Source organism: Neolamprologus brichardi, unplaced genomic scaffold (assembly GCF_056152115.1).
Source record: "Neolamprologus brichardi isolate AB-2024 unplaced genomic scaffold, ASM5615211v1 NODE_ptg000031l+_length_7269946_cov_1, whole genome shotgun sequence".
NCBI lineage: Eukaryota > Metazoa > Chordata > Actinopteri > Cichliformes > Cichlidae > Neolamprologus > Neolamprologus brichardi.
In genome coordinates this window covers 6,434,119-6,446,945 of record NW_028270136.1, presented here as the reverse complement: position 1 = coordinate 6,446,945, position 12,827 = coordinate 6,434,119, and the positions used below count along the sequence as shown (strand labels likewise).

At 41.3% G+C, this 12,827-nt stretch overlaps 1 protein-coding gene across 2 annotated transcripts in view; it reads right to left on the bottom strand.

Moving 5' to 3' along the window:
• Nucleotides 1-12,827, bottom strand: part of prr12b (proline rich 12b) — a 48,988-nt gene that overhangs the window by 26,080 nt on the left and 10,081 nt on the right. For both annotated transcript variants that reach the window (XM_087837210.1, XM_087837209.1), the window contains exons 2-3: nt 2,300-2,448; nt 90-251 (exon numbers count right to left, since the gene is read on the bottom strand). In XM_087837210.1, the coding sequence (XP_087693336.1) occupies nt 90-251; nt 2,300-2,448 (311 nt within the window). The remainder of the gene's footprint in view (nt 1-89; nt 252-2,299; nt 2,449-12,827) is intronic.

The following is a 12,827-nucleotide window of genomic DNA, read 5'->3' as shown; positions in this document are numbered from 1 at the left end:
TTTTATTTTAAGTTTAAGAACTAGGACTGACAATAGTTTGTTTTTATTTTTTTTTTTAAATGTTGTTCCTACAACAGGCTGACACTCACCAGTCTGCCAAGAGGATGTGTGGAACTGAGAGAGAAGGGAGGAAGCAGAGGGTGAGGGCTGTGGAGGCCGTGAATCCAGAACCGAAATCAGATTCATGACAGAGGGGTCGGGACCTGAGGGGCTGGCATGATGGAGACTGGAGTCAAACAGCCCTGACAGACCTTGCAACAAAATACAAACCTCAGTTACTTGATATCATAGATGATATAAACAGTTTAGAAAATCTTCAGACTTTGAGCTACCAATGTATCGCACAAGAGCAAACTGGGTTTTGGCATAAAAAAATAGAAATAAAAATACTGATGATATTTACAAAAAGAGCATAGTGACAGGACTGCATGATCCCACACAGAAAGCAGGTCTGGCCCGGATCTGGTGTCAAGCCGGCACTGCTGGCTGACTTCTGGCGTGGTAAGTGGTATGTCATCCAGATATGGGCCAGGCCTGGCGTAGATGGCACTGTTTATGTGATGGCATGCCACATCTGGCTAGATTGTGGTTTGGTTTATGTGGCCCAGGCTCATAGAAAACAGGTCTGGCCCAGATCTGGTGTCACACTGGCACTTCTGACTGACTGGTGTCATGGCAGGGTGTATGTCAACCAGATGTGAGCCAGGTCTGGCAATGATGGCGCTATTTATGTTCCTATTTTCCCATTTTAGTTAGAAGACCTAAATGCCATGTTGCAATACTATACTGCTATGGTAGCCAACATTTCAAATGCAGGTTTGACAGGTTTGTGAATGTACACTTTATCCAAAGCCTACAGCCACCGGGTGGCTGTAGCTCAGGAGGTAAAGCAAGTCACCCACTGATCAGAAGGTTAGTGGTTTGATCCCTGACTCCTCCAGTCTGCATATCAACACTATGAATGTAGTTAGGAAGCACTCAGTTTAGATAAAGTGTGTGGTTGGGTGAATGTGGCATTTTGTATAGAGCACTTTGAGTAATCTGGGAGAGTAGAAAAGTGCTATATAAGAATCAGTCCATTCACTCTCTGAACAGAGATTCGTCATGTTACTTTTGCTCTACATGTTGTTATTACATGGCTTGATTAAGGTACACATTAGGCTGACATCTGGGGCCAGAGCTGAAACCGATCTGCAACTGGCCTTGTGCTGGACCATGTGTGGGCCACCTCTGGCAAACCAGATCTGGGCGACCAAAGGACCATCATTCTTTGCGGTATGTGGGCCATGTGTAAGCACATTGTGTGGGTCAGATCCAGGCCATACCAATTATGCTATGTTTGAAGATGTGAGAACTCTGCAGAAAACTGTCTTTCTCAAGGCCCAAAACACAAGGAGGAGACTATTTAAACACCCAAACTGATTTGAATTTCTTGTGTTTGTGACACAAGCATACAGTGTTTGTGAGATACAATTTACGGCTAATTGCAGCGAGATTTAAAACCGAAAAATATCAAAAACAGTGTACTGATTACTGATTTTTGTGGGATAAACAACATAGGCCATGGACCTTAGCTGTTGTAAAATAAAACTGAGAAGCATTATATGGTTATGAATTTGTATTTCCATACATAGCCTGCTTTTCTTCACCTTTTAGAAAATAATACTACTTCTCTATCTCCATCTTTTGCCCTTGAGTTTTGTTTTTTATTCTAAAGAAAGAAAACAGTTTGATTTTTTTCTCCTTTTCCATTTGGCATGTACATTTGTACTGCTTTGTTCCTAATAGTCCTAGTCCATTCTGTCTAGTAGTCTACCTTCTTAGTACCTACCATCTGTGTGTTGAAAAAAAAACACTATACCCTATGGACGGAATCAAAACAAGAAATCCAATATGGTAGTCAAAATATAGGAGTAATATCAAAACTGTAACATACCATAAAATACTAAGATTTATTTATATAAACCACACTGCATTTGTACATTATGGTTTGTATATCAGTTCAATATATTTCCATTTTCAATTCAATTTTATTTATATAGTGCAAAATCCCAACAATGGTCACCTCAATGCATGTTATATTATAAGGTAAAGATCCTACAATGTACACTTCCCTCCTACAATATCCTATAATTACTTCCCCTCCCTTTCCAGTTCAGACATTTATTTCACGTTTCTTTTTGTGTGGGTTATTTCTATTTACAGTTTTGTTCATATGATGATAGAAATAACACTGTATAGTTCACTCGAATATAATATTTAAAACTTGCATTTATACAATGCACAACCAAATCCTTACCTAGTGTTCGTCCACCCCAAGCTCCACCCTGTCTTGAGCTCCCTGGGTGATGACTTGCTGCATAGCCTTGAAGTGGGTGTGGAGTGCCATAGGTTTGACGGTGGAGTAGTTCTGACTCTGGGTGGTATGAGCAGCTCCCATACACGAGGCTGGGGAGCACATGGTTACTGAATTTGACTTAAAACTTAAACACAATTGCTTAAGTACAACTATATTCCATCAGAAGAAATTAAAAGTAAGTACCAATTAGCATGGCAAACAGAGTGCTTTAAACATCTTGGAGTCATAATACCTAAGGATCTTACAGAACTATTAGAACGAAATTACTTACCAATACAAAAGAAAATTAAGGAAGATATAGCGAGATGGAATCTAACTCCATATTTAAGTTTATATTCGAGAATAGATTCAATTAAAATTAATATACTTCCTAAATTATTATATTTATTTCAAACATTACCAATAGAAATTAACCAGAAACAATTTAATGAATGGGATAAAATGTTGTCAAGATACATATGGCAAGGAAAAAGGCCCCGAATTAGATTCAAAACCCTACAACTTAACAAAGGGAAAGGGGGCGGGGCTTACCTTCTCTTAGGGATTATTATTGGGCAGCACAATTAAGGCCTATGATATGCTGGTGTAATCCTTCATATGACGCTCAATGGAAAGTTATTGAGGAGAGTCTGACCTCCATTCCCATACAAGCTATTATAGCAGACAGCAGCCTGCAAGATTTAATAAAAACTATTGAAAATCCATGGATCAAGCTGACTTTTAAAATTTGGGAAACAGTAATAAAAGAATATAAACTAGAAGAGGATGCAGCGATTCTTAAGTGGTGTGCATACGACACACATTTTGCTCCAAATAAATTGGACACCAGATTCAAAGATTGGACAAATAAAGGATTAACAGCTTTATGTACGGTAATGGAGGAAGGGAGACTAATTAGTTTTGATAAAATGAAAGATAAATGTTCATTAGAAACACAGGATTTTTATAGATATCTACAGATGAGGCATTTTGTCAACAAAAAGATAAAAGCTAAGGCTGAATTAAGTAAACAGCTACTGGACGTATTTAAAAGGGCATACAGTTCAAATAAAAACAGAAGTATTATAGGTGACCTCTATAAAGGATTAACAAATATGACATTACACTCAACCTTATATATTAAAACAAAATGGGAAATGGAGGGAGGAATAGAGATAAAGGAGGAAGAATGGACAACAATATGGGCATATCAATGGAAATGTAGCAGCTCACAGAGCTGGAGGGAATTTGGGTGGAAATGCCTGATAAGATATTTTATTACACCTCACCAAAAAATCTCACTGTGAAGGTAACCCTCCCGCTTGCTGGAGAAATTGTGGAAATACAAATGCAAATCACTATCATATTTCCTGGGACTGTCATGTTATTAAAACTTATTGGAAGGGAATACATGCAGCAATACAAGAGACATTTGGAAGATATTTACCTTTGGAAAGTAAAACTCTATTTTTTGGATATGCCAGAAGGATGAACAAAGAACGATAAATATTTGTTTAATATTTTACTGGCATCAGGCAAAAAAGCATCACAAAAAAATGTCTTTCTTCTGAGAGCCCAACTATGAACATGTGGATGAACATCACAATGGACATTTACAGGATGGAGAAAATGACAGCAGATGTGAACTACAAGAGGGAGCTGTTTGTATCACGATGGAAGAAATGGATGGACTACATTAAAAAACGCAGGCCAGCTTTTGATTTTCATGGTGTTAACTACTAGAAGACTAGAGGAAATATTAGTTATATTACTGGAAACTAAAACACACTCCGTACATGCCTTTTGAATTTTTTTTTTCTGCTTTGCTTCTTTTTCTATTTTCTTTCTTTCTTTCTTTTTTTCTTGTTTCATTCCTTTTGTATGGATATTTTAGTTGTTTAAATACAGAAAAAAGAAAAATACATGTAGTGACAAATTGTTGAAGTTGATGGTATTGTACAGTGATTCCTAAATGTCAATTTAAAAAATAAAAAACAAAATAAAATATGCATTTTATTTCAAGTTAATCATTTCAGCTGAGTGCACTCTCTGTGTTGCTGTTTAAAGTGAACAAACAAACAGCTCTGAAACTTTAAGTTGGATATGTTTAAACACTAAATATAATGCACTTTAGTATGTTGGCAGATTTCAGTGAATATTTTTTATTGACTGATAGATACTGATGTGTGCTCTGTTTTCCAATGGCTGCAATTCCAGCAGTGTAAAAGAGACTTTGTCCCGGTCCTGACCCAGAGTTTTATATAAGACCCAAAATTATCCTTCCTTCTGAGGAATTCAGTTTCCTTCCTCCTGGGATACTTGTGGACATGCTCTACCTTGTTATTTCATTATGCATGTTAAAAATAAAAGTCCATCATACGTGAAGTCGTTTTATGTCATTTATTTTGGCACGTTTCATTACAACACTTCGTGGACTACAGCAGCAGGTACAGGAGTTTGTAGTGTCTTTGATCTCCGCTGACACCGGTCAGAGGGAGCCACAGTGACTCTTGTGTGGCCGAGGTGTACCCACTCATGATCACACTGCTTTGTCTAAAAAAATAAAGATGTTGTTTCCATTACCTAAGTTTAAACAGCCCTGCAGTCTGTACTGGGGTGACAGCTGAATGTGTGCCTGAAGTAAAATTATAGCATCCCGTCACTATCACATTGTTGCATTTAAATTTTTTTTTTAAGTTTATAAATGTTGTTTGATTCTAGCTATGCTGCCACATAGCTACAACTAAGATAAGCGTGAGATCCAAGTTGTGCAATGTACCAAGAGCACTAAGACATGCAACTACAATTGTTAATGTGTCATAATTATAAGTAAATATCTGGACCTTGTGTATGTAAACATGCAGGATCCATACAGAGCCACTACCCTTCTCCCCACTAGGTAGATGAGATCACAACCTGGTCCTGTCAACACCCCTTTTTTATTAGTTCTTACTCGGATCGACTCACCACACCTCACCACGACTCGACTTAGATCGACTGGTTTTCTATTACAATTAAGTACCACCTAATGTACATAGTCATTGTCATAGCAACCCAGTCGAGCATCGCGTATTTAATATGCAACACGAACGCTACAACAAAAATGGATGTCGAGGCAAGAATATACCTGCTACATGGTCTGTGGCTTTTCGTCAGACTCGGGGACCATGTTGTTGTTTCCTGCAGGTATTTCCCTCGTTGTCGGGTTTCAAAAATGGATGTTTTGATTTTCGTGAACGAGACGCTTTTATGACTCATCGAGTGATGCCACTGACCAGTCAACTCCCAGTTGACTCCACTCACCTAATCACCCTCCTGTGTATATATTATTGCCAGTCTGCATTTGTCTTTTGTCGAATCATTATCCTTTTTCTCCCCTGTGTTTCCTAGCTAGTCTTTTGTGAAGCTTATACTGTCTCCAAGAGTTTGCATTTGGATCCTCTACTTGACCACTACTGGTGAGTTCAGGCCAGAATGGTAATTATGGGACTGGTATGACACAACCTTGTCACTGATACCCGAAACAAGCTTAACTGTGGAAAGAGTTTGATGAAGTATTTATTGTTGAATTGAAGGCTAACTTAGACTTAATGAATCAGCTTTAAATTCTCCTGAGCTGCTCACATAACAGAAAAATCTACAAATTCAACATGCGGAAACCATGGCGCCAGCTGCGGGCCCAAGGCTGGTGCCGAGCAACAAAAACTCCCTGATAACGTCTGTGTGATGACTATTCTTCCCATCCCAAGGCCACCTGGGTTGGCTAGCAGACTGTTTACCGAGCCTGATAGGGCGAAGGACACTGTCTCAGCTGAACTCTGGACACGCACACACTTACACTTACACTGATAAGCACTCACTCATCCCCCTCCCTTTCCAAACGCCTTCGATGCTTGTTTCCTGTGGGGGAAGACGGTGGGTCTGAGTGTCGCGCTGGAATGGTAGCACTGTGCAGGATGACTGCTGTGTTTCCTTCAGATTACTCCTCACCCCCTACCCAACCCTGTTGCTGGTCATGTGCTCTATAATGTTGTGCTGTGGACATTTATGTGCTTTTTTGTACAGAGGAGTTTTTTTGTTTCCTGTTCTCATGCTGTCCTCCCATAGGTGCCCAGCATGAGTAGAGGTCTCTTTTTTTCCTCTTGTACTTTCCCATTGTTGTGTACTTTTTCAGTGTTTTTCTGTAACGCTGCCGATCTCCGACTTGTCCGACTCCATATTGGCATATGGCCAATAAAGCATTCATTCATTCATTCATTCATTCATATTAGATTGCCCCTCATTTCCTTACCCCCTGTGTCCCCCCTCTGTGTATCTGTGAGTTCCCATGCCTCATCTCTCCTCCTCGTGTTTTCCCCAGCCTGCTATGTCTGTGCTCTCCCTGTGTTCTCTCTTCCCTTCCTGTCTGTGTCTCTGTGTACTTCCTGTTTTACTTTGATAGTCTCCCGTCAGTGTACGTCACGTTGTGTTTGCGCCTGCCCTGTCTCATTAAGATTATCAGTGTCACCTGTGTTCCCCATGTGCTCCCACGTCCCTCGTTATCCTTCTGTGTATTTATGTCTGTGTCTCCCTCAGTTCTGTGTCACGTCCTTCCTCAAACTGTGTGACTTTCCCTGTGTCTCTCCGAGTTAGTATTTTCCAGCTCCGTGAGCTTGCATTTAGGTCCAATTCCTTTTTCTTTTTTTTTTTGCCTGTCCCGTTTGGCTCTTTTGCCATCAGAATTATTGTCTAAAGGCGAAGAAAGATGCCCAACGGATTTACTTTACCAAATGGACCATCCCAGCCTTGCCGTAATGGTCCATTTGATTCACTTTTTTTTTTCCACTTGTTAAATACGGGACAGACTTGAGTGGGGAAAACAAAGGGGAGAAAGAAAGGGAAAGAAAAACAGCGGGGAAGAGGGACGGGGATGGTAAATGGTAAATGGACTGATTCTTATATAGCGCTTTTCTACTCTCCCGGAGTACTCAAAGCGCTCTATACAACATGCCACATTCACCCAGTCACACCCATTCTCACAAGCACTTTATCTATACTTAGTGCTTTTTCTAACTACATTCACACACATTCATACTCCGATGGACGCATCGGAGAGCAACTTGGGGTTAGTATCTTGCCCAAGGATACTTGGCATGCAGACTGGAGGAGCCTGGGATCGAACCTCCAACCTTCCGATCAGTAGGTGACCTGCTCTACCTCCTGAGCTACAGCCACCCCCGGATAAAGGGCAAAAAACAAAAACCAACAAAATAAGCAGACAAAAAATACATCTATCAATCACCTGGAACACCTGTTGAGAAAGAAAAAAGAGAGAACAAGCAGAAGAAAAATAAAGAGCATAATAAACAACATCACGATGATCTATGTGAATATAACAGTAAATACTAAATATTAAACATTATTGTGCAGCACGTAAGATCGACAGCACACAGTGTGCTTTGAGGTAGGAGCCAAAAAGGGTGTAGTTTGTGTGTGTGGTCACCCGTGTGTACACCTGTGAGCATGGACGCTTGTTTTTAAAAGGTTCCTTCATGTAATGATCTGCTAGAGGGTGTGGGGGGGCCACAGCCCCGTCCTCCAGGGCATGAAGCAGGTATGGAGGAGATCAAGACTCCAGACATCCAGAGGCCCCCAGAACACAAGAGACCAAGGAAGACCAACAGAGGGGCAGCCGTGCCACTGTCCCAGAAAGAGCTGAGGAGAGTCCCAGATGAGGGGTCACTCAGCAGCTGTGGAGCAGAAGCCAGGGGGGGTTGCAGTGACGTGCCCGTGAGCTCCACCGGCAGCCAGCTGTGCCAGAGTGACCGAGCCCCAGGCCGAGATGCCGGGGGCACCCCACCTCCGAAGTGGCCCGAGCGAGCCCCAGGCTCCAGGCTCCGATAAGCAGCCGCCAAGGAGTGAGCCAGTGGAAGACACAGGCATTTGGGTCCAATTCCCTCCCTGGACACAGCGCATCATGGCACAAATATGCATCAGCCAAAACTGTCTGCAGAGAACATAATAATGACAGTACCAGGGCCCACTAGGATGACCGTGGCTCGTGTGACAAACATCAAGTCAGCTTTTGAGCTTGTCATGCACAGCTCAACACAGAAAATATTTTTGAAATGACAACTTTAGAAGGAAGGCATGTTTTGGGGGAGAAGTGGAAAGTGCTGGATATAATCACAGAGCATTCAGAGAAAAGTACTAAACTGAATCAATTTCAGCTTTCATTTTTCATGATGTATATTGTATTAATAATTAAGTTTCATTATCTGTGTCTTTACCACACATTTGCCACACAGGTGTAGATACTGTAGGTTCAGTGAATGCTTACATTGCACTGATTAGAATATACTGGACATTCAAAGCTAAGATTCAGCGCACTGTGTTAGAGGCTGGGATTTGATGACTTCATCATATATACAACCTTTGATCATCGTTTATGTCCAGTTGAGAATGAATCTGTGCACTCACATATTAAATGAACTGAAATCAGTAGTGTGATCTCCAGTCTTGATATAAGGAATGAGAGACAAAGGAGCCTGGAAAGAAAAGCGTCTGGACTTCTTTAAGTTGCTTGAAGACGTTTCACCTCTCATCCGAGAAGCTTCTTCAGTTCTAAGGGTCAATTGGTGGGGCGTCCCAGATTTAAACCTAGTGTGAGGGACAAAGGACCCCCTGATGATCCTCTACCTAATCACATGAGCCAAGGTGTGAAAGCGGGTGTGTGTCCAGGCGCTTGTGAAGCGCATGGCACAACATAGAGATTAATAGACCATGTGACTTTCGCGCATTGCATGCCAGGAACTCGTGGCAAAACAATCATAGCAATGCATCAAATGCAAGCATTTGCAGCACCACAAAACGTTCATTCTCCGGTTCCAAAACCTTCTTGGTTTTTCTTTGTCCCCCAAAAAAGTTATGTACAAAACGAAGGAGAACAATGGCAGACCGTACAAAGACAGACTTGATGAAAAGGCAAAGAAAAGATACGAGGAAAAAATCAAAGGAGTGAAAGGGTTAGACCCTTACGAGCACAGAGTGGACAAAATACGTTAGCGTGCTGCCCAACTTTCACCACGCTAATATTTATAATCATACGTTCTTGGAGTGAGTGCATACACTCATGAAGTTTAGTGACTTCAGGTCACTGCAACAAGCCCAGGTACAGTTTACCGACGGATGGGTACAGGACCATGAAATGCACCGTGTAGAACAAAAGACCATCGTACAAACAAAGGTAAGTTTACCAGTCTCACAAATCGTCTTCATAAATACACATTCGTTAACCGTTTATTAATAGGACCTTTGAGCTCAACGGTAATTAATTAGTAGTGGAAATAATTTCTGGTTCATCACAGAAATGTAGCAGCGACAATAATATTGTATGCTGTAATCGTACTGGGCAATTAGTGATACAAAACAACTGTTTTACCCTGTGAATAAAAGTATATGTTTTTGTCAATGTACCATGGTAATAACAGAAGCGAAACGCAATACTGTGTCAGGACAATTCACTATTTATGCACAATAAACAAAGGAGCATAGCGCCACCATTTCTGTTCAGCGTCAGACTTGCTTGTAACCTATATCACCAATTATGTTATGAAAAATGACTATTAACTACAACAGAAGACTGACCTTTGTGTGAATGCTTGGAGCAGACTAACCTGTGAGCTGGAGTGTTCTGGGACGTTATATTTGGTCTTTGAATGGCTGCAATCCAGGCCATCCATCGCCTCTTTGTTACTTCGGAAAGACGGCTCGAACAATTTCTCTTCAACGACGTAATCCAATAACAACCGATCTCTTTACCCGTCGGCTTCCCGTGGCTGTCATGTGACCGGCTATTGCAGTTAATAATACAACAGCTTCTTGCCATTTTTTTGTGTTTCTTTTTATCGCTGTGTAACTGATTTCAATTGAAAGCCTGCGTGCACTAGTACCACTTGCCACAAGTTCCCAGAATCCTTTGCGGTTTTACCCCTGAATGACATCACATTTTCAATCTCTATAGAAGAGCCACCTCCACGGGACAAGACTCAGCAGTTCATCTGCATCTAAAGGTCAAAGGTCAGTCTTTGAGGATGCCAGCGTTCACATTTTGGACAGAGAGGACAGATGGTTTGAAAGAGGAGTGAAAGAAGCATCTATGTCCACTGTGAGCGACCATCTTTGAACAGAGGCGGTGGTTTACGACACCAACTCTCTGCCATCTATAATCCAGTTTTGAGATCCCTTCCCAGACGCCTTAACGCCCACTCACATCCTGGGCCATCTGACCTCAGGAAATCACATGATAAGGTGGGGCCAGGTTCCACAATGAGCTCACCCGAAACCCTGGCTGATTGGGACCCACTTTGCCATTTTGAAAATCAGTTTATTAAACTGGAATTCAAAAATGAATTTACAAATGCAGAATTTATTCTACAACTTTTTATTTAAGCACAGAATTCTTTATTTCAATGCACACAAAGGCCTTTCCTGAGTGGAACGTGCTAAAGTTGAAGCACTTCTTCCTTGACAAGCCGGGGAAGGCGCTTGTGGTACCGCATATACAACGGAGGCAGCACATGCCAAGGACCCCAGCTGCTTTCCTAGTACACCAGTGCATAAGGTAAGAGTGTGTGTGTGTGTGTGTGTGTGTGTGTCTTGGGATCAGCCAAAAAGAAAAAGTAATCATAATCCTCTTCTTTCTAGGTTGCTGCTGGCGGAAAGAGGAAGAGGTACGAGGTCGCCAAGCCATCTGATGATGTCAAGACAAGCATGACCTGTGTAAAATGTGCAAAATTCATTTGCACAAAACACTCTGTGATGACATGTCACTCATGCACCTGGTTCATTTCCACCTATTAATTTTTGGTTCTAAACATTGCATAGTGTTTATTATCACACCACATAACGACACATCACTTTGTGCTGTGGAGACTCACAGACACACACACTCTGTTCATATTGCTAATCTCTTGCACTACGAATCAAGTCGGTAGTAAATTCTGAGTAAAATGCATACAGAAAAATTAGCACTCAATAACTCAATTCTTAGTACAAAGACTTTACTTGCAATATTTTGAACAACATAAAATAATCAGGTCGATTTCTGGCTTTTATTTTTAAAAATAAATAAACAAAAAACAAGTATATGTGCTACTTAACTTGGAATGTAGTACATTATTCTGAAAGGGACTTTTACAAAACTTTATATTCACCACAGATAAACCCACCAATAGAGGAAATTGATTGGTTTCTTGATACCATAACCAATGTTCCCTCTAAGCTGCGTGCGTGTGCAATTGCGCACTGCAGGCACGGTCTCTACGCACAGAAAATCTAACCTGAATTGAAATTAAAATTAATTGTGGTTGCAGGAAATCAAAGAAAATGGCAGACTACCACCAAATATGAACTCTGCAAATATTAGTCTCTTACTAAAACCAGGCAAAGACCCTGTATATCCCTCAAGATATCGTCCAGTATCCCTTATTAATGTAGACTTTAAAATAATCTGTGAAGCTCTCTCAAAGAGATTAGAGAAAATAACCCCCCTTTTAATTCATCCTGACCAAACTGGTTTCATAAAAGGTAGGCACTCACCAACAAATACACGTAGACTATTAAATTTAATAGACTACTCATACAGTAAAAATATTGGTTTAATATTATAAACCATAATATTGTCTCTTGTTGCAGAAAAGGCGTTTGACAGAGTTAACTGGAAATTTCTATTTGCAACTTTACACAAATTTGGTTTTGGAACCTCTTTCATTAACTGTTAAAAATATTATACAATTCCCCAACAGCTTGTGTCAGAACAAATAAGCAAACATCCTCCAGCTTCTGTCTCCTGAGGAGCACCAGGCAGAGATGCCCACTCTCCCCTTCACTGTTTGCAATTTTTATTCAGCCACTAGCAGCAGCAATTATGTCATGACTAGCGAAGCAGACTCAGGTGCAGACCACAAACTCCTTCAAACAAGAGTGAATTTATTTACAGTTCTCTCCAACAGTGAAATGTATATTCAAGGGTGTTTTGGGGAAAAGGGCCAGGGTTCCACGCAACTTCCTCAAACACACACAACTCCTCTTCTTTCCACCACCACGCTTGTTCTCGCTCAGTCACAGTGCACAGGGAACGGGTCCAGGGAGACTCTACACACAGACAGGTAAACGGTTAGTTTCCGGGTTCAGACGTACTCACGAGTCTAACTTGCAGTTTGCAGGGGGACTGACGCTGATGGCTCAACGATCCAGCGATGAGTAGAGCAGGGCCGCCATCTTAAGTAGCCTTCTAATTCCATAATCAGTGGCAGGTGTGCTGATCATCCCCAGGTGCGTGGGCCAGGGGCGGGAGCCCATACTGAGCTCTGCCCCGGCAGGAGAAAGAGAGAGAAAGAGAGAAAGAGAGAGAAAGAGAGAGCAGAGGCGAGAGAGGAAAACAAAAAAAACAAAACATAGCGTCTGACTGACATCAGCTGGCGAGGTGCGGGGACCATAACAGTACCCC